Source organism: Egretta garzetta, unplaced genomic scaffold, assembly GCF_000687185.1.
Source record: "Egretta garzetta isolate BGI_Z169 unplaced genomic scaffold, ASM68718v1 scaffold573, whole genome shotgun sequence".
In the NCBI taxonomy this organism is placed as follows: domain Eukaryota; kingdom Metazoa; phylum Chordata; class Aves; order Pelecaniformes; family Ardeidae; genus Egretta; species Egretta garzetta.
Window position 1 is genome coordinate 783346 of NW_009259180.1, and position 22510 is coordinate 805855.

Consider the following 22510-nt stretch of genomic DNA (forward strand, 5'->3'; position numbering starts at 1 on the left):
CAGTGTTTCTGCTTGTTCCCAGCAGAAGAACAGAAGATACTAGAAGTCTTTTGAGTTTTGTAAGAGTTCATGAGATATGACCTATAAGTATCAGCACCCTCCCATCCTTTAACTAGTACTGTCATTTTAATTTCAAGTGAGTACTGAGAGTGTTATCAGACATGATGATCCTTTACATCTGTTGAATTTTCATGGGAACAGTATTAGTTATGGTGGCATATTTATTGAAAGTCATGGCTAAGAAATCATACTGTCTTATTACAGAAACCTGCTATTAAGCCTCAGATTTGAAAGGAGCACTTGAAAGGAGGGCTATGGAAGCATATTCTTTTAAAGACATACAATCATTACAACTTATTAAGAATTAACTTCTATATGACACTATATGCAAATTGCCAATAATAATCAAAACTACCTCCTAGCTTTAATCAGCTGTCAAAATTCACATAAGTAGAACTATGTATTAACAGATATTATATTGCAGGCTGGGCTTTGGTCATTCCTGTGTTCTGTTTAAAGTTGGATTGACCTTCAGAAAATTGTGTTCATCTGAGCGTTGCATGAGTGAATCCACACAATACGTCATAAGAACTATAAAGCTGTTGCAATCAGTAGGCTTTGCTGCCTGCAGAGTTTGGACCAACTACTTCCCTTCAGTGACATGACTCTAATTACCAGCAGTAAGCAGGGCTTGGGTGTTTCCTCCACACAGTAACTTATTACTCAAATGTTGTTTATCTCAGAGGTAAAATATATGTAGCAAGTGTTATCAAAAATAAATCACTCTCCCTCAAAGCAAAATAAGACCAGGAAAATCATTAAGGATATGAAGCAACAAAGGGGAAGCATTGTATGCTTTAGGAGGCAGAGAGCATATTTCTGTTGTTTTAAGAAAATGCTACTGAGGCTTGATGGTTGGCTGTAGTGTTATAAATATTAGTGCGGAGAAATACAAGAGGCAGCTTTCTCTTCCCATGTTAGTAACAACCCTAATCAACCAGTTGAAAAGCTTTGGCAACATGTCATTGACACGTCAGTAGTCTTAGTAAATCACAAATGCTTGGGGGATTTTTAAGTGTTTTCTTGTTGTTTCCTGAAATTCACCATGTAAAGTAACTCTTGTAAGATTCCTTTCCCGTAAAGGATTTAAAGCTACTGGTATAAACCTGCCCAAATTGTGAGGAGCAGCCTGTTACACATCGGTAGTGGCCCCAGCACTGCAAAATGGCATGCGTGTGTGGGACTTCACGTACACCAGTAACCTCAAGGGTAGTAAGGGCATGAGCAAAACATAAAACCTATTACGTGTATACTGAGTTCCTAGGGTACCTGAGCAGCTTCAGGCAGGCTGTTGACCCAAGCTAAGCTGTGTAAGAGTTGGCAGGTTGTCTAAAGAAATGTGTGTAGATTTGGGGTCAGACCCTCTCTCCTGCAACTGGAGTTTATTACATGAACACAATTAAATGTGTGAGGATATTATTGAAGTCCTTGTCCATAAGCAGGGTGAAGTTTAGAGAAGACACCGGGGGTTGCTCGGCAGTTGTAAGAGGGCAGAAGTGATGAGCCCTGCAGGGCAGTGCTGCTCTTGCATGCCCGGTCCCTCCCATTCTCCACAGGTTTCTGCGGGTGGCAGGTGCTTACAGGGCTGCCTGGGTGGATTCCCATCCTGCCCTGATGTTTCTGTGTTGTGACTGAAGGCATTTGAAAGGTGCAGTACCAAGGCTGTAGCGAATTGATCTCCTCTTGTCTACCCGCACATCTGATTCAGTAAGGACAATCAGTAGAGATCTCCCCTCAGTAATATGTCCTTATTAAACAGTTTCTCTAAAATGAGATCCTATCAGTCCTCAAGTCCACTTGTGTCCTGCCCTCCCCGCTGGTCAGTAGCAGCGATGTTTGTGTTGGTGGTTGTTGATGAGGAGAGGAGAGCAGTCAGCAATCTTCCGGTCGCTAGATTAAATTGAAATCCCATTTGCTTTTACACGGAACATGAATTCACATTCATTACAAGAACACTTCCTTTTAATAACATTTTTTAATGTATAAGCATGCAGTTTTCTTATTTTGACTGCTTCAATATTGACACAGATTGCTCCAATGGGCAGAGAACAGAAATCAACCTAATGACTTGCAAGGTGTAGTTCAGGCTCAAGGATACTTTTCCTGAAATTCAACTACTTGCCCTTTAAGCATAGCCTTATTGTTTAACTGATTGCTCCAGCATTTAACTAGTTCAGGGTAAACTTTCTGTTTCAGCTGACTTTGAATGCGTTCTTTTACCTAGGAGCTCATGGGTATTAAGTTGTATGTGGCCTAAAAGTTGCTCAGCGTATTCAGAGGTGCAGAATCTGGGGAGGAAAATTTTGTCTTCTGTGATCTTAAACAATACAAAGGAACGTAGTTTTCCTGTAGTAGCAAGTAATCTCACTTCTGCTGTTGGTTTATAATTTAATGTACCACTTCGCATAGCATTGTGATAGGTAATTAACAGTTTACTTTGCTGCTGTTACCCCGCAAGTTGTGCAGATACTGACCAATATTAGAAGTCTTTTTATATTAAACAAAACAAAGCAGTACAGAAATTTGTCCCTTGAATGGCCTTTGTTGTCTTAACATGCATATTTTGTATCTGCCCAGATATTAAGTTAATTATGGGATAACTCAAAAGATAAGGGGAGCTGTAAGGGGCTGGACATGTTTCCAAGTTCCTGAACTCAAATTTTTTTTGTTAGCAAGAATACTTTTAACCATCATAATTTTTGAAAACATACCCACAATGCAGTCTAGTTGCTTTTAAACTTGATAGAAAATGCTTTGAAATTATTTAAAACTATCATGAATGCCATTGCATTTATATTTTTCTCTTTTTCTTCATGGTAACTTCCTTGTATTTTAAAACCTCTCTGTTAGCAAGACTTAGAGTGGTGGCAATAGAAAAATAATTTCACTGAGAAGTGAAAGACTTAAAATTTGGACTCTGTGGCAGGCAAATGGAGTGTAAGCTATGAGATTGTGGATCCTCTAGGAAAAAAAAAAGTAATAAATGTCCTGGCTTCAGAAGCAGAGTATCAGATCCCTGGCCATAACAGGATGGCCCTTGCTGCCTTTGCCACCAGAGAGGCTGTGGAATCTAATCTGACTATAAAACTAAAATCTAAATCACAGCAGTATTTAGAGTAGAAACTTTTTTTGTAAATCTATGAAGTCTTCAAAGTCTTTTTTACAGGAACAGAGAACTACAGTGCCTGCCTGCCTACCACTCACATACACATGCGCGTGCACACACACACACCTTTCTTCTTCACACACACACAGGCATGTATATGTTTTGGCAAGGAAGCCTGGACTATACAGTCAGTGGTCTGGCTACGGTGCACTTGGAGCCACAGCCTAAGGAACTGCAATGTCCTTGCAGGCCCGTCTACTTGATAAATTGGGTTAGAAACAGCCTTACATCGTGGCTGCAGTAGTGTGATGAAGCAGATGAAAGGAGATGTCTTCCTTTCATGAGTGTAGTTTCTCCAGTTTTCCCTGGCGTTAAGATGAGTCACTGGGGAGAGGGAGAATGGTTGCTCCATGAGCATCAACAAAACATGTCCGTGCAGGACTTCTAATACATTTTCATAGAATGTTTCCTGAAATGCCATGGTTTGTGGCTTGTTAATGTGAATTTTAGTCCCCACCCCTGTTTTGAAATATAGCAACAAAGTCCCAAGAAGTCCAAGTGAACAACAGGGGTTTTTTGTTTTTAATCTATCAGAATGGTCCAACCCTGATAGCCAGGCAGTAGTTCCTAGCTCAGCCTTTTGCAGACATGGCAGGAGGCCTTGTGCTGTGGGAGCAGCATTTGTTTCCAGCAGCTATTTCTCCATCATTCACAGGGAGAAGCCTGTGGGCTGCATGGAAGCCTCCTGTGGCCACCAGCTGGACCACGCTGGTCACGCATGAACATGCTTGTGCTCTGCTAGACTTTGCCTCTGCTCTTTCTTCTAGCCTCTCTTTATCATCATTTGCATGTTTTTCAAGTCATTCTTGTCCTTCTCTCATTAAATTCTTTTTCAAGAATAACTAAAGCTCTTTCTTCTATTCTTCATCACATACACATGCGCGTGCACACACACACCTTTCTTCTTCACACACACACAGGCATGTATATGTTTTGGCAAGGAAGCCTGGACTATACAGTCAGTGGTCTGGCTACGGTGCACTTGGAGCCACAGCCTAAGGAACTGCAATGTCCTTGCAGGCCCGTCTACTTGATAAATTGGGTTAGAAACAGCCTTACATCGTGGCTGCAGTAGTGTGATGAAGCAGATGAAAGGAGATGTCTTCCTTTCATGAGTGTAGTTTCTCCAGTTTTCTCTGGCGTTAAGATGAGTCACTGGGGAGAGGGAGAATGGTTGCTCCATGAGCATCAACAAAACATGTCCGTGCAGGACTTCTAATACATTTTCATAGAATGTTTCCTGAAATGCCATGGTTTGTGGCTTGTTAATGTGAATTTTAGTCCCCACCCCTGTTTTGAAATATAGCAACAAAGTCCCAAGAAGTCCAAGTGAACAACAGGGGTTTTTTGTTTTTAATCTATCAGAATGGTCCAACCCTGATAGCCAGGCAGTAGTTCCTAGCTCAGCCTTTTGCAGACATGGCAGGAGGCCTTGTGCTGTGGGAGCAGCATTTGTTTCCAGCAGCTATTTCTCCATCATTCACAGGGAGAAGCCTGTGGGCTGCATGGAAGCCTCCTGTGGCCACCAGCTGGACCACGCTGGTCACGCATGAACATGCTTGTGCTCTGCTAGACTTTGCCTCTGCTCTTTCTTCTAGCCTCTCTTTATCATCATTTGCATGTTTTTCAAGTCATTCTTGTCCTTCTCTCATTAAATTCTTTTTCAAGAATAACTAAAGCTCTTTCTTCTATTCTTCATCTTCTCCCCTTTTCTGGTTAGATGACTGTAGGAAAGGTCTCACGTGCAATTGGAGCTGTGGCTGAAGTTCTTGTCAATCTGTATGTGAATGATCACAGACCCAAGCCACAGCTTCCCCCCCTTGAACTGGTAAGGCTAAACCCACAAAGAAGCAATAACTTGACTTAAAAGAGTGGTGCTTCCAGAATGTCATCCCGACTTACAACCCTGGTTGTGGAGCACTTTAAGGTCTTAGTCTAACACTTATTAAGGAATCAAGTGCATATTGGCAAAATATGCTGATGTGTGGATGTGCTGGAAATGTTGCTCTCCATGTATTGTATTTATATTTTTATTACTTGTCTGTATGAATTAAAACTTCAGGAGGCTTTTATTAAATGTAATTACTGGTACCATTAGTAACAGAAAGCAATTATTAATCAGGGTGGCTTCTAAAGAAAGTTTTGTACAGTACATGTTTATGCAGTTATTTTTAACACACAAATGCTGAATCACCGTGCCTCCTTTTGAAGAGAGCTGTTTTTAAACTCTGACACTGTTCTGTGTTGAATTCAGAAGCAGTCTCTGGACAGAGCTACAGGTTCTTGCCCCATTCCTCATTCTCCATCTCCTGCCTCCACTGCTCAGAGCTGTCAGGTATTGGAAAGCGAAGTGAGGTGTTGTGTTGTGGTGGTGACGCTTACTTATTAGCCAGCACTGAACTCCTGATTGCTTTCACTTCATTGTAACTATCTGAACTGTTCTATTAACATCGTGGTTTTAAAAAAGCATTCATATGCTTTTTCATTTGCATGGTTGTTCATTTGGAAAGTTTCGTGTAGTTCATACTCTGAAGTGATCCATCACAGCAAGATGGATTACTAACGGCAGATTTGGAATAGGATTCTCAACTTTTAAGCACAAGAGTGTGACCTGTGACAATGACAATTGTGACTTGTACTTAACATAAAAAATTGTTCCGAGGCTGCATTTTGCCGGCAGATTAAAGATGAGTTGCATGGACTGTGTGCTGCTGTCAGTACGTGCCTGGACTCTGCCAAGCCTGCCCCTCCTCTGTCCCATGTGTGGTACGCCTCACCTGGCAGCAGGGGGGAGAAAGGGAGATGCTGGCAGCTGTGGCAGAGACAGGATGCTCATCTGTTCCCACTTATAACTAAGAAGAATGCAAAGTAACATCCTCATACCTGCCTCTAATTGGAAAAGGGAAGCCCAGTGGCACCTAACCCATTTATAACTTATTTTTCTGTACCTTTTGCATGTATATCCAGAGAGAATAAGATTTGTGGCAATTAAAGAATGTTAATTGCCAACCCAAATTCAACAAAAACTTTCAAAATAGCTTCAAGTTTTTAATATGGATCATATTTTAAAAGTCCAATGAATTAAAAATATTCTGAATGTCTGTGGTAGGAATGAAACTGATTTTTAAAACAAACCAAGCCCCAGCTTGGGCTGTAGTCTGAGGATGAACATGGCTGGGAAGCATGTCTGCCACTGATGTAGATGGTAGTTTGGACACCAGTGTTGAAGAGTATCAGTTTTTCTTTCTGGATCTTAAAGCACGAGCCTACATTTTTCTCCAGAGTGTGTATGACCTGAGACTTCAGGGTGCCTGTTTTCTTAGCTCCAGATGCGTGTCTGTTGTTCAAGGCTGGCAAGGTCTGCTTTTGCCCTCTTCTGAGAAACGCCGAGGCCCACAGCCGTGAGACACGAGTGCCTCAGCCAGCGTGGTGCAGGGCGGTGCGTGAGCATCTGGGGCTGGTGCTGCTCTTGTACCTGAGTAAACACAAAATGTTAGTGAACTCCTGGAGGGAAGCTAGATGCAAGATGCAAGTCCAGCTGGAAACTCACCCCTTAAAGTCCTTGTGATGTCCAATTTTATGAATTGCTACATAAACCTACAGAATTGCAGCAAATGAGTAATGAAAAAGCTGACTGATGCTTACTTTAATTCTGTGTGGAGGGTGCTTTGTAAAACTTCAAGCAGCTAAAGCAGCTGCCCACTTAAGAATTTATATCTGGGTGTAGTGCAATGGCTTTATGCACATTTCTATTTTTATCTTTTAACAGGGATCTCTGCGAAAAGAATTTCCTCAGTCTATTGGGGGGAGCGACATTTGTTATTTCTGCAAAAAACGGGTATATGTTATGGAGCGGCTGAGTGCAGAAGGCCACTTCTTTCATAGGGAGTGCTTCAAGTGTGAAATATGTTCTACAACACTCCGTTTAGGAATTTATGCCTTTGATGTTGAAGAAGGTAATACAGGAGCTATTTAAGAATATTTTTAAAATGTCTGAGTATTGATGCTTTTAATGGATCTAGGGAAAAAGACCTGTCCGAGTAGCTCAGTCGGGAGGAGGCCTGCTAGTATGTTGTTTGCATCCATGCTGATTTTTGAGTCCTTGTACTTGCAGTTCCAGTCTTTCAAAAGAATCCAGTTATGACAGACCTGAAGAAATCATCAGTGGAAAATTATCTGAGTGACCAAAATGCAGTTTTTGCAATCACAGGTCAAAGGCGGGGGGGGGGAGGTGATTTTTCTCCAGCAATACAGAATTATTCTCGTCTTTCACTTATAACTGGCCATTAAATAACGTGATCTATAACAATAGTGGCAGATTTACATGGATGGGCGGAATATAGGTTACTTCTTTCAAGACGTTACGGCTCAGGAGTTGAAAGCGGTAGTACTGCCCAAGCAGCAGTGTAACTTAAACCAGTCTGCTGTGGTGCAGATCTTGGGTGCTCAATCTCACCTACAGCTGGGGAGTTTGGAGATGGGGAATTGGTTTTTGCCCTTTTTTTTTTTTTTTTTTCCGAGTTTAGAGGGAAATTATTAGATGGAATTGAAATTCCCTTGCCAATTCCAAATGATTTGAGTAGATTGGAGTATTTACCTGATCGCCTTCTACAAAAGGATTAAAGACTCAAGGCCAAAGGTGGTTCTTTTGCAGTCCAGAGACTCTTCTGCAAAGGCTTTATTGAACTGATTATTTGACTTTTTGCTGCTTGATGCCTTGTGTTGATTTGTGACTTGGTATTTATAGAATCTTGTTATTCTGCTATTTGTTAATCTTAAAGCTGCGTGGTAGATAAACAACCTTACCTTATTTAACAAATGTGCAAATCTGTGTACTATAGAAGAAACCGATTCAGAGCTGTGAGCTATTCGGAGTCAGTGGCAAGTTTACCATTCCTTATGCTGCCCAAACATTAATCATCCTGATTTCACCTTTTATAGATGCAAACAGTGGGGTTTCAGTTCATAGGCGTATAGATAAAATACCATATAATTTATTTTTTCTCTTGTAGGTAAATTTTACTGTAAACCTCATTTTACACACTGCAAAATCAGTACTAAACACAGAAAGAGAAGAGCAACATTACAGATCCAGGGAAAGGTACGTATTGGTTATGTTACTAATGCAGGAAATGTTGAGGCAGCTTCATCTGGAGCAGGGTGTAATACCTGTGTGTGTAAGATGTTTTCTACCTGATGTCCAGAAGTAGTGCCATCAATACTAAAGTATAACCTCCTGGTTCTGTGAATTTGGCATGTTTATAGTCTGGTTCTCAGTGGAAATTAGCTTTCCCTATACAAAGTAAAATTCAACTTAAGAGCAATTGGAAATGACAATATATATAAAAACTTGAAAATAGAAACTGGACTTTCTGTTTTTATATTATAAGTATATTTAATATTTTTTAATGCTTTTATATAAGGAGACTACAGAAGCATGGAAGAAAGAGGAACCCAAACTTACAGAGACCACCACTGAAAGCACTTTGTCTACTGCTAGCAGTCCAGAGGACAGGTCCCCAGGTATCCTGACTTCCTTCTTTAGGGGCACGCTAAGCTGGCCCCTTCGGGTGACAAGGGATCTGCTTGACATTCCCAGACGCCTGTCTAACTGGATGCATGGTTTTCTGCACGCTACCAATCTTCATTTCAGGGACAATGCATATAACTATACCTACTTGTACGAACTCTTGAGCCTTGGTGTGCCATTCCTCTGTGCCCTTCTAGAGGTACTTACTCATATGTACCGGGAAGCAGAGCTATCACTTGAAAATGTGCTTGAATGGGTGAAAAAATTCTATAGGGTTTAAATTCTTCTACGTGTCTTGCTCAATTGTGCCTTTCAGATTTTCAAAATTAACAGCCTCGCTATTTTCTTGAGGGGTTTTTTTTGGCAGGTGTTTTTTTGGTTTTTTTTTTTACTTTTCATGCAATTTAATGTGTGACTTAAATGAACAGTGGATTCTTTCTGATATAAATGAGGTGCAATCAAAATTTTCAATATAAAGTGTACTGTATGTTAGAGCATGAAGGGCAGTGTCCAGACACATTTCCAGAATACGAGGATGGATGAAGGATATTTTGTAGATCCCCCTCCTCCCTGCCCTCCATTTTATCCTGTGATCAAACTGTTGGGGGGATGATACGTTTTTAAAACCGTTTGTGGTTTTTTGAGTTTTGGTTGATTTTTTTGTTAGACCAAGAAAGAATGTGTATTCTTTCAGATATTTGGGGAATATTTATGACAAATGACTGGGTTTTGAAACCTGAATATGGCGCATACCTTTTTTTTTTTTTTTTTTCCTTGCTTTCATCTTTGCTCTGGGTTATGAGATTTATAACTTGCATGAATATGTTAAAAAAAAAAAAAATCATGTACTTAATTCACATTGCTTCTAGTCATGCCTTTTACATTCCTTACATGTGATGGATACCCTTTGTTGATAGTGGGTACAATCTGTACTACTAATTTATTTAAAGTTTTGAAATAAATTTGAAGAGCAAATCTTAGTTGAGTGAAGGCTTGATTGAAACCGTAAGTCAAAGGAACTGGTAGTGTAATTAGACCTGACTTATTCCTCAAGTAAAGGCTTCCTCATTAGGTGGCTGATTCAAGGAATATCAATTACGGAGCACTCATCTGTAACTGAAATCACTGCTGTTGTGCCTCTGGGTGGGCACTGTTCCTGTTGTCTTTTACAATTTTTAAAAAAATATATGCTTAGAACAAACAACAAAAACCTACAGATGTATTCTAAGGAGATTACTTCTTAATTGGGTATTTTATTAATTTCAATGTATAAAACTGATGGCAGAAAGGTGAAATTCTATAATCTGGAGCAGCCATTAAGTAAATTTCTTTCACATGTCTCTCAACAAGGTCTGCCTTAATCAGAAGGTGTCAGGACAGGTTAAGTAAGCTATTTAACGGCAAGGAGACATCAACATCCCAAATTCTGATTTACGTTCAGCCTTGCTAGCCAGTGAGGTAAGCATGCTCCCTGCCTCTCAAATACTTAAATGTTTAAATTAAAAGGTTAGCCAGAAAATAGGTAAATACATAAGCATAGTAATATGTACAGCCTAAAATTAAAAGCATCTATAGCATTTATTTCTAGCCAAAAGAATGTGGCTTAAATAATAGGAAATAATGTCGCATTCAGTTAGTACCAAAGTTGAAGATCACCTTCCAGTGGTCTTAAATGACTGTGTTGCTTATGGGCTGGCAGGTTTTTTTAATTTTTTAACATAATGTTGGAAAAGATTATTTGAATTGTTTTGTTTCTTAGGTATTAAAAGGAAATGTGTCTTCTGTTTAAAATAAATGACAAACTGGATTTTTCTTCTAGATAGTTCGACTTCCTTTAAACTACAAGAATAAAACTTTTCACATTTTAGAGTGCTTATGTATTTGGGGAAAAATTCTTAAGGATATGCACAAAACTTGAAAAAGTGCTTGAAGAAAATTGTTTAGGTATAAGGTAGCATTAATTTTAAATAAATTGCCATTGATGTTCAAATATGTATTCAGCAAAATTTTGCTAGAATATTGACTGGACACAGTGACAATTATAGTAACATGGTGAGCATCTGTATATATGTGAAGAAATGTATCTGTACCTCTTTGATAGCATTTGAAAAAAAAACCCTCCTTTGGAATGCTGTATACTTTTAAATTATTTGCTAATGATAGTAATTATTATACCCAAAAAGGAGAAAATCTGCAGTGTGATTTATCATGTTACTCCTGCAACACAGCCAACTGCTAAGTGGTAAAATTTTAAAATTTGGCTTGCCATCAGTTTTGATTTCAGTTTGTCAATGTTTTTTCCTGACATTTTCTCCTGCTGTTTACTACAGGAAATTTTCTGCTTTTCAGCAGAATGCACATAATGGTAAACTTACAGAAAATGGTGATATAGTAAGAAACTTGGAAATCTCTGATATCCAATTAATTTAAGGCAAATGAATCTTACTAGTAGAAAGCTTAAAAATAAAATAAAAGTATAAAATAAAACTATGGTATTGGCTTTATATATATTTATATAATGTGGAATAAAATCCCTACATTCCCACAACAGCATTCAGGAACTTGCATAGTGAAAGCATTTTCCTGAGGAATCTTAATTACACTACATGTTCCGCTGGGAGTTTGCAGGTGATTCTGTTGGGAATGTTTTTTATTGGTATCAATCTAATTGGTAGTTGGTTTTTTTGGTTTTTTTGGGTTTTTTTTTAATCTTAATATTCTGCTAGTAAGATTTGTACCTATTTGTACTTCTTCATGATTTAATGAAAAAAGGTGGTTGCATTTTGGCCAGTTCTTCTTTGTGCCTACATAATGTTTCTGATGCTTTCCTATATAATCAAGTTAAGTTCTGTGTCTTTTTTTTTTTTTTTCCTGCTGTCTTGTCTGTCAATCTCCCTCCTTGCTTTTAGTCCAATTCATCATTCCAGTGCTGCACCCGCTCACTGGCTGAAGCTTTTCTGCTCTCAGGTGATTTTTTCAGCTTTCCAGTTCCAAAATTGTGTGACTAACACTGTTGTTTGACAGCATTTCATTGCACGTTTTTTTTTTTTTAAGACTTTTTGAGCAAACTGTGTGTGTCTGGTATATTAATGGATGCAAGCTTTGGCATGATCATTTAACCTGTTCCTGAGTTCATGGTTCTAGAAAAGGTAACGTCTGCACTCTCTGTAGAGAATATTTTGCTCTCTGTGTCTATGCATGTACGCTTCATTGTGCCTTTAAGGTAAGTTAGGCAAGTACATCGTTTCTTGAAAGAACTAGTTAAAGCCTTCTTTCTTTCAAGTAATGAAGGAAAGATTTAAAAAAAAAGGTCAGGACAAATTAGCCAGCTGATTCTCCTGGTTAGCGTGAACACCTATTTCCGTTGAGCTCAAATATGCAATGAGCAAGCAACATGTGAGCGCTGTGATGCTTCCTGAGCGCTTCTTTGCTTTTGTACTGGAAAAGTACAATATAAAACCTAAGTAACATAGCAGGCAGGCCTAACAGCAGTAGATGTGCATGCTATTTTTAGTTTGTAATATCAAAAGGCCAAGTTTATATAACCAGAGTGTTTTGGTTTGAACTGTTTTCTTAACAAATTACCTAGGCCCCATTTGCCACTCTGATGAATGGATTTGTCTTGCTGCATGAGACGTTGCCACTACTCTCCATGACAAATTTGTGTGATTATTTTGTATGTGTTTTTTATATTAATTTCCAGTGTGTGTAATCACATGTTGGTAATCTGGAAGGGGCAATGAATCCAAACAAGAACCAAGGGCTCAGTCTGACAAGCAAGTGCGCTGAGGTTTTGGTTGACATGGCCATGACCCAGCCTTCCCTGCTGAGGATCCCTTTCAAAGGGAAGGGCCTTCGGGAATTGATCTAAGCAGCAATTTTCAGGAGGGGCAAAACATCCTCTGCCACTTGCCCCATTTCACACACCTCAGCCAGGAATGCAGAAGGGCTGCAGGGTCAGAGCCCCACACCTTATCTTGCTGACCTGCATGTTTGCATGACTAAAGCGATGGTATCTATTTGTGTGGGTATCCTAAAATGTCTTGATGGCTTTGAAAGTCCCTAGGCTGTGCCCACACAGAAACCTCTCTGTATTTTAAGCGTCACTTCCTGCACAAATGGTTAGGACGTGACTTCCTATGTATTTCAGGGCTACAGTGTTTTGTTACAAAGCTCAGCATGCTTTGAGATGAAGGTCGTGAGGTAAAGGTCTGCCATTTCAAACCACTTCCCATTGCTGTGTTTTTTACCCTCTGTTGCAGAGTCTTCCTGGCCAGTGAGGATTCTGTTCTTCTTCTCCTAAATCTTCTGTCTTCATTTTACTTTATAATCTTAACTGAATATTTTTATTAAATAGTTTTTAATGCTGTATTTAAATTTTCACATGGAAATTCTGTATTTTGCACACGGTGAAAATTGTTTTAGCTCTATTTATGATATCTGCTGTAAACAAAAATAAATGTAGTTCTTTATAAGTCTCCTTGTTTCATCTTTTCCTTTTAAAAATATTTGCTGAGGACAGAGACTGAATAGTGACTTCACACTTATTTCACAAATTCCTCTTCTGGTGGATGCTGTTGTGTTATCTTTGTTGTGGCCTGACCCAAAGGCCAGAGAGTTTCACTGTGGTGGTATTAGTCTCATGTGTGTCCCTTTTGAAAGGGATATACATCGGGGTCCTTGACAAGTTACCCCACCTACTGCAGATCAGGAGGTGCTTGGTGTTGGGATGTATCCTTCCTGGGAATGATAAATTGGTGTTGGTGAGCATGGGGGTTGCTTGTATTGCATACACAAATGGCACGTGTCCTCTTCTCTTTCACTTCTGTTACCTTTCCTTCTGCTTTTCTTTTACATCCTAACAAATGCCATAAAGGTCATGCTATGTTACATGTGGTTGGGATCTTCTATCATGTATGGGAAATGCAGGTAATAACTGTGGGTAAAGCTCTAGCAAGCTCTACCTTGCTATTTGCAAGCTCCCTGTATCATCTGGACCCCTGGAAGCTGCAGCTAATGGTGACCTATTACCTGTTAATAGTGGCCTTGTTTTATTTATTTATTTATTTTGCCTTCCCTTGCTCTGTCATGGCTTTCTTTAATTTTCATTTTTGTTTTTAAAGCTGGTGTTGTGGTTCTTTTTAAACAGCAGGTTCTCCAAGAGAGCTTTCCTAAGTCTTCCTCCCCTTCATCTTCTGTTTGCTCTGCAATTCTAAGCTATAATCTCTTCCTTTGGATTTCAAGAAAAAACAAATCTCAGAAAGAATAGTCCCAATAATTTAATGGAAAGATGGTGTGATATTTTTTTTTAAAGTTAATTCAAACTGAGCCACACTAGGGTTGACTCAGTGACAGAAATAAATTTTTTTAAAGTGTTGCTAAAGACAACATCACTAAAGAACAACAAATGTTATTCCCAATGAACTATTGCATCTTCCCTGCCCAAGAAAAAGCCACCGTGCACAGTTTTGTTGTCTGAGAGGGAGATGATTTGCATGGGGCAATGAATACCATTTAAGACAATACTTGGCACTTCCTTAATTGCAAGGGACAAAGCAATTCGGGTAACACTAAATTTACTCCTTGCACAATTTACAGTTTCGGAGCAGGATAATTTCTGCCATCTTTACTTGATCATTTTAGGCAGAGGCATGGAAACATCAGAAGAGGCTTTTGTGTCTGCACAAGGTGATGATTTGTTTGGCACTGAAGCTTTGAGAGGGATCAGATGTTCATGCTGTTCTCATAAAGTTTCACTGATTCCTACTAAATTATCAGTACAATAGCTTGGAATTGGGGTAATGTTGGAGTCTAGATTTGTAGAAATTGTGTTACTCATGGTGGCGCAGAAGGCCCAAAAAGTCAGATGGCTAGTAAATCCCATCACTAGAGGAATATACCTAGGAGTAAACAGCCCATGTCCTGGCACACTAGTGGGCAAGGTAGAACACAGCGTACGGAAAAGAAATAAAACAGACAAAATGAGCAACTTGAGGGGAGCAAGTTTGTTAGTTGCCTCACTCTCAGTCAAAATCATTACACAATAAAACTAAATGTTCCTTATTTTGCTCCCAGTAATGCTGCTAGAGGAAGAGACTACTGGTGGGTTAAGTTCTGAGTGAATTTAACAAGCCTGATTTGGGACTCCTGTCTTCCTCTGGCCAGGTGAGCAGACCTCCCTGCGAGCAGGAGACTTGAATCCTCCTACTGCTCTTGTGTTGAGCTCTCTCCAAAAGCTCCAGTGCTCTGGGTCTCCAGCACGCACCCCAAAGCAGAAATGCTTTGTGCCTTTGCATAGCCGCAATTGGCAGCGGTGCTTGTTTGAAAGGCGAGCAGGCTGCTACTTTGGTCTCGAGCTGCTGCTGAGCTGGGCACCTTCCAAAAATCATGGGTTTGGAGCAGATGATACCAATGCCTCTTTACATAGTTAATGCTTTCTAAGGCTCAACAGCTACTTCATGTTATAGATCCCATTATAGCACTGGATGTGCGGAGGTGATGCTTGCTGTGTCTGGCAGGCTCAGGGGTTGCCCTGTCTGTCCTCCTCTTTGTACTGGTTCAAATGGGTTCTGAACTTGGCTGCTGCCACCAGGACCATTTGGATTAGAAATAAGTACACAGAGGTGCTTTTTTTGAAAAGCCAAACTGATCTTTCATTCTCAAAGGGATGCAGAATTACCTGCCTAGATGTCTGTTAATGAAAAGCAAACGTGCCAGTGTTCTGTAAAGGTAACCTGCCTTTATTATAACTGTGCTAATGCTTTGTAATGAAGAAGATCTCGCAGTTTTTAAGCATACTTGATTTGAAAAGAAAAAGAAGAGACAAAACTTCTTAAAATTGCTCAAATTCAAATGTCAGCCTTTCATTAACTCTACCAAGAAAAGTAATTTCTATTCTTCTTGGTTTCTTGTAGATTGCTACAGCTATAAAATGCCAGTGAAAGTTGCTGCTGTATGTATTCCAACCTCAAGCAAGGGCTATGGTCTGCGTTTTCCCACACCATTATGGCAATTAGTTACTATAATTGGCTTTAATTAATTTCTGGCTCACTCATTCCTCACATTCCAATCAAAACAATGCTTTCTGAAATGCACTGGATTCTGCATTAATATTTATGTTTTCAAAGGCGTGAGATGTTCAGAGATGACTTGATTTTTTTGCATGAAAGATCATGTCGCTGAAGATCAGAAGACATTATGTATTAATGCTTGATCCAAGTCTATATATTAGTCATGTAAATATTTCCCCAGGTCTCTTTCCTTTTCTTCATGAACTGTGTTAACATAAAAAGAAGGGAGGCTTTGATCTCATCTCATCAGGTGGTGGGCTCCGAATGTGTTTGAAATGGCCGGTATTTCTGAGATGTTCTTTTGAAATGTGAAATTGCAAAGAAATTTGCATGTTGCTGTAGTCTTGAATTTGCTCTTCCCGCATTTATTCTGCAGGTATTAATTCACATCTTTGTTTTAAGGTTTTCGGTGCTTTCAGCCTGTGTGCAAAAAAAATATTATTTTGACAGACACCGATCACTCCAGAGACTGAAACGGTTGTGGCTGCGCTCCAAATTCACAATTATTATGCGCATTAATATACCAGACTAACACAGATTGCTCTGATAAAATATATATTTACTCTAAAATGATAGGAATAATGTGTTGTTATAGCAGTTTTTGTTTGAGAAGCAATTTTCCATAAAGATATGCATTCAGCATACCTAGTAGGTTTTCAGTGACTTGCTTTTTCCTTTATCTCTTATTAATTTTTGCTTAGTTTGCCTTAGAGCATTAATGTGCAGTGTCCTGGATGCATTCGAAATTCGTGTGTTTTGGGCTCTCTCTTGCTTTGTCAACTTCAAATTCCCTGGTTATATTTTGTGCCTGAATTCAGAAGTGTTTGTTCATCAAGTAAGTAGTGGATACTTTGAAAATCTGTTTTGCTGCTGAAGAATTTGTGTAGGTGCTGGCATGGAGTGGGAGAGGACGGATTCCTGGTGTGGGGACAGGAGGAAGAGTGCGTGGTGGAGCCTGTCCCTGGGCCATGGGTGGAGAAGGGGCAGCAGGAAAGCATTTGCTTATGGTGGTTGGAAGCCGGGCAGGGGATCAGGCCCCCTTGCACAGGGAGCAGCATGCCACCCCGTGGAAATGGGGGCAGTGGTTGTCATTATGCTTTGCCCTGTTGGCCACCATAACCTGGAAATGACTTCTGTAGAAGTATGCAGGAGGCCTGAAAAAGGAGGAGAGGGGTGGCAAGAACTGAAATCTGTGAAATGTCAAACGCCGTATCTTTTACAGGAGTGTCCTTTTTCAAGGACAGAAATCTGCCTGGCAGTTTCTCAGGTGTGATGAAAACTCAAAGTTTGGGCAGGACATCAGTTTGGGAACGCTGCTAGAAGCCCTATAGCCTCTGAAGGCAGATCTGTGCAATACCTTAATGGGATGTCTTTGGTTTCAAACTCCAACACAGGCGAGCCTCCCGTGCAGCCTTACATGCTTTGAAGCTGAGGCTGCAGGGCACAGCTGAAGCTGTGACAGGTTTGACCTCGGCTTTCGCTCCAGCGCGGGCTGGTGACCAGTGGATTACAGCAAGACCGAGCTCTAAGCAAGCTAGAGGTGTCGTCGTTCCCCCGTCCCCTCTCGGTCCCACGGGGCCTGTGCTTCCCCAGCAAGCCCTTTCTGCTCCGTATCTCATCCCTGCGCTGGCTGGGTTCGTTTTGGCTGCGCTTCCGTAGCACTGGTGTGGTGGCACCTTCCTTCTGCCCCACGGCTTGCTTAAAGCACTGCTGTGTTACAAGCAGGACTCCTAGATTATTCTTTTTTATTTATTATACAGTAAGAAGTCAGAGAGGCAGGGAAGTGTGCTGGCTGTGCTACAAATCAATTTGTGGTCTGCTGACTGAATTTGTTAATGGTATTTTTGATGCCAACTGGTGTTTGCCTTCACCGTCAGAGCTGACTACATTTATGAGTAACTCCACTTTAAAATTGTTCACTCCTATCGTTGCCTTTGGTCTGTAGCTCCATACAAGGCCAGGCAGAGTCCACTCATCCTGTGAATGAATTATGGAGTGACATGGTTTACTGGCAGGCCAAGAGCCTCAGGATTGCCAGCTGGAAAAGCAGGACACAAGTTAAGCTGGGGTCTTTATGGAGGGGGCACTGGGTTGTGTTGGGCCAGTTGCACAGCAGGGAAGGTGAGCTGGGTGCCTGGGCACCCGCCTCCCCCTGACCAGAGCAGCACCTGGGATTTCTGTGGTGCTTTTCACCCCAGGTGCTGAAAGCCCTTTGTCGCTCCAGAATGGCTGGGGCAGCTGTGGGTAACGGCTGCTCCTGCTTCACCACCACCAGGGAGTCACAAAAATGCGGTGTGTCAGGGGCGCCAAAATGCCACATCCCAAATGGAGGTTGCAACACTGAATTCATGTAGGTTTTCTTCATCCCTGGCCAAACAGGGCCGTTGTGCAGATAGGCAACACAGGCAGGGCTGTAAGAAACCAGGAGTTTCCTATGTGCTTTTTCCTGAGCCGGGGGGCAGGTGCTGAGCTGCCTGGCCTCCGGGCAGGGTCCCCTCTCACTGCCAGCAGCAGGTATGAACGATTTCTTACCCCTTTGAGGGCCCAGAGAGAGGGTCTCCACCCAGTTTAGCCACCAGATTTGTGTTGGTGTGAGGAGCCCCCCCCCAGGCCAGATGGATCAGGGTGCTCTCGAGGGCATTTTCTGGACCAGCCTCCCTGCAGAAACTTTCTTCCTGACCACCAGTACGCTGGGAGTGTTGTGGCCCAAAGCAGAAAGGCTGATATTTTAAAATTTGTTATTTCCTGGCTCTGTTTCTGTTTTGTATCTGCCTTCAGGGATGTTCTCTGGGTTTGTATTTGTTTTTTTTAATGCTTCGGTTAGCTTGGCAAGGCTCACTCCCCCTTTCTGCTTGTGCAAGGCTCCCGTTTGGTCTGATTCACCTTAGCCAAGGAATACGGCGGGAGCTTTCACTGTACCTTGTTAAAAATGAATTCCCCTCTCACGACTTAAAACCAGTTCAAGAGGCAGAGAGAGGATAAATGTGAGTGCTTCTGGCTGCTTACAGCACGGTGGCATTGCCTTGACGGGGAGGCTGCTGCAGCTGCCTTGGTTGGGGATTTTTCAGTGGAGCATCTTTGACCATTTTTGTCCAAGGCGGGCAGAGGCACGCGCGGAGCGGCTGCTCCTGAGCCAGGCTGCTAAGACACAGCTGCCCTGAGCCAGCTGGTGCCCGAGGCGCTCAGCCCAGCACTTCCAGTGGGGAGGGGGGGTGGTTTGGCACAGTTCAGGCTTTGTGCCATTGTGGGCAGCGTGTGCCCTGCCCGAGGTGGGGGCGAAACGGCCCATCCGGCCCAGCTGCCCCCAGCAGGGGCTTGGCTCTGCCCAAATCTGGCTGGCTGCCGAGCCCTTGTCATCTCCTTGTCAGGCCACAGTAATGTGATTTGCCTGATGCTGGTTTGGCAGATGACTCGGGAGCAGCAGCCCGTACAGAAAGTCAGGCCCACTTGTCAAGTGGGATTCGCCAATATGAATAACATCTCCTGCTTACATCCGTCTGTTGGCCCTCGCGTTATCGGTGGGGGCACTCGGATGCTGGAGCGATCGGCGCCTTATAAATGGTAATCATAGAAGGTGCCGAGAGCTGTCTGCAAAGCCCTGGGTGGGTGGACGCTAAGCCCCTTTGGAAAGGGCCTCTCCTTTGCCACGTGTGCGGTGGCACGCTGCTCCCGGGCAGGTTTCTGAAGGGGACCCATGCCAGGGACTGTCATGGGACCATGGTGTTTTCATCAGCTAAGCAAAACCCATTGCAATATGCACTGCCAAGTGTGGTATAACATGAAAAAACGTTTCAGTGCTTCTGTGTGCAGCGCTGAATTGGCACGGTGTGCCTGAGTCACCGGCGTGTAACTCAGCACCTTTCCCTCATTAAATGGGGCTGGTGTGTTGGCAAAGCCTCTGGGACCAGGAGGAGGGATGTGATGATGCATTTGTCTGGTCTGGAGTAGCAGAGGGATCATGCCTGGTGGTAGACAACATTTAGCAGTTTGTTAGTCACGGAGGCGCAGTAAACAGCTCTGACACTTGAGCTTTCAAAAATCTGAGCTTGAGCTTTTTGGTAGAGCAGTTTCATAGAGCTGGCATGGCCTGGCTGTGCCGGCCAGTGCACAGGGGTGCTGAGACCATGAGGCAGTGTGAGTCCTGGATTTGGGTCTGCACAGCTCAGTGCCCTGTGCAAACCCTCCCTCGGTCCCTGCGGGGACTGGCAGCGACGTCCTGCGACACCGGGAGAGGTTTGCTCTCTTCCTGCACGAGGCTGACAGGCCCCTGCAGCCGTGCTGCTCCTGTCAGCTTGAGCCAAACTGGTGCAGGCACCTGGTAGCTGTGGGGGAGACCTGCCCTCTATTTCCATGGGTATTTTCTGCCTTAAAATCACTCCAGGAGAAAATGACTAACAAAACTAATTGCAAGCTTTCAGGGCTTTAAGGATATTCGGGTAGCTCATGTCTGTAATATGCAGCATGTTACAGACAAGAAAGACCTCTCCACTGCTATGCTTAGCTGTCAGCTTTGCCCTTGTACCTGAGGGAGGAAGGCGACCTGAGGTGTTTGCAAAAGCACTTGAGATTCCTGAGTCCCTGATCCCGTGTGCTGAGAGATTTCTGTATCCCTGTTTCTGGGCTTTGGAATGACTTGTGGGGCTGTCCCCGCTGTGGTGCTGGGTCTTGGCACTGCACGCGTGGTCTCACCTCTGAGCTCCCTCCTTGGCCATTCCTGCTGGGCACAGAGCCTTTGCAGGAGCGTGGTGCTGCTTGAAGGTCGTGTTAGATGCTGAAATGCATCCAGACCGCTGAGGATGCTGGTACAAAAAATAATAATAAAAAAAAGGAAAAAATGCTTTTCTAGGTTATGGTAGATCATCACTGAATGTTATTCTGTAAGTGTGTGAATTTTACAAGCCTGTTACTGAGAGAATCGCATTTACAATGATCTTCTAGTGAGCAAAAGCACCGCGCTGAATTTGCATGCTTTTTGCTAATACGAAGCTGCCTTGCGCCTGTGTGCTTCTGCAGGGCTCAGCCAGGGAGAGCGTCTCCAGAGAAATGGAGGGAAAGGTCTCTTCAGAACTCTTGCAGGAGGGCTGCTGCTGGACTCATGCGTACAGCGACCTCCAAAAGCTGTAATTATAGTCCTAATTAGAGGCTGCTACTTTGCCGAGCCATAAACAAACTACAGTTTGTTTCTCAGATTTGATAACCCATTCGAAACAGGCCCCTGTCAAGGTACCAGCCCTGCCGGGCCCCTGCTCGGGGGCCGTGCTGAGGTGGGAGTATCTTCGTACAACCCGTCCTCCCCTAAAGCAGGGTGAGGGGTTCTGAAGGGCTGGGCTCTGGGTGCCGGCTGGCAGGGCCAGCACAGGGCCTTGCCGTGCCCTCCCAAAGGCTTGGGTCGCTTCATTGCCTTCTCTGCTCCTCAGTGCAAACTTCCCTGAGCGGTCCAGTCTGCTCAGCCGCAGTCTCTGCTGGGTCGGATGGGTCAATTCCTGCAAGTCCACCCAGAAGCCCCAAACTGGCCGAAGATGGTCTTGCCGTCCAAATGGTCTCGCTAATTTACCTTTCGTGAGTAGCTGGCTGTGGTGGTTGGTTTATTGGTGCTATGGGGAAAAACTGAGGATTTGTGCTCCTTGACCATATCTGCGCAGCTGCAATAAGGCCCACCTCCAAGTTTTGTAAGTGGTCTTGCAGAGGTCTTGTAATGCCTTTGTCCCTCACTTGGCTGCGTCTCTGACTCATTTGAGACTTGGCACAAAAATTGCTGCGTCTCAAACGCGAGGGTAAGCTGGCACTCTTGGTGAATTGGGAAAACTTGGTGTGACACTTAATGGAAAATAAAAGTGTCGTTTACTGGAAAGAGGTTTGCATGTGTCTGTGGGGCCTGCAGGGGCTGTTTGGCCCCTCACTGGAGCGAGTTTTGAACAGCCCTGACCTCGGGGTGAGCACCGACCCGGATGTGAGGCCTACAGATGGAGCTTTAGGGATAGTTCTCGGTTACTACAGGGTTTAGCTAAATCCTTGCGCTGTAAGGAAAATAGTTGTTTCTCTCCCAGTGTGAGGAGGATGAGGTGGGCTTTGGAATACAGACAAAGGAGAAATTGTTTATCCAAATGTTTCATCGTGTTTGAGTGGGAGGCCCAGATGAATACGGGATTGTTCTGCTGAAATCACTTACTGTCTCACTGCTGTTTAAATAACTGAAGGCAGCTAAGCTCCACCACTTGCATAAAAAAAATCCCAACCCTCAAAAAGCCTAAAGCCATGTTGTTTGCTGTCAATGCCAGTCAATCAAGGACTGTGATCAGGAGAGCTCAGACGGAGGAGAGACACTTGCAGTGAAGAGATGGGCGATAGAGCTTGTGTGTGGCAACAGTGCTGCCCCAGGACACCAGGCCTCTGAGGTCAGCCGTCCCTGCCCTGGGGCTGTTCTCTGAACAGAGCCATGACTGCTGACACAAATGCACCAGTATTTTGAGCATTGCTCCACATTATAGGATGCATTGCAAAATTATTTCTATATTAAAGGGCTTTAGATCTATGCATCACTTTTTCTACCTGTAACTCTGCGTAAGGGATGACTTCCTGAAGGCCCGAGACTCCCTTTGTGCCAGCGACCATTGCAAAGCAGGGAAAGGAGGAAGCATTAGTAATGCTGTGGGGAACAAGGACAGCAGAGGATAGAGAGGTTAA

The 22510-nt window shown here is 42.9% G+C and overlaps 1 protein-coding gene across 2 annotated transcripts in view; it reads left to right on the forward strand.

Annotated features, from left to right (window-relative positions):
- Positions 1-12209, forward strand: part of MICAL2 (microtubule associated monooxygenase, calponin and LIM domain containing 2) — a 61063-nt gene extending 48854 nt beyond the window's left edge. For both annotated transcript variants that reach the window (XM_035891255.1, XM_035891256.1), the window contains 3 exons: positions 6996-7182; positions 8239-8327; positions 8650-12209. In XM_035891255.1, coding sequence (XP_035747148.1) covers positions 6996-7182; positions 8239-8327; positions 8650-9036 — 663 coding nt within the window. In that variant the 3' untranslated portion in view covers positions 9037-12209. The remainder of the gene's footprint in view (positions 1-6995; positions 7183-8238; positions 8328-8649) is intronic.
- Positions 12210-22510: the final 10301 nt, after the last annotated feature.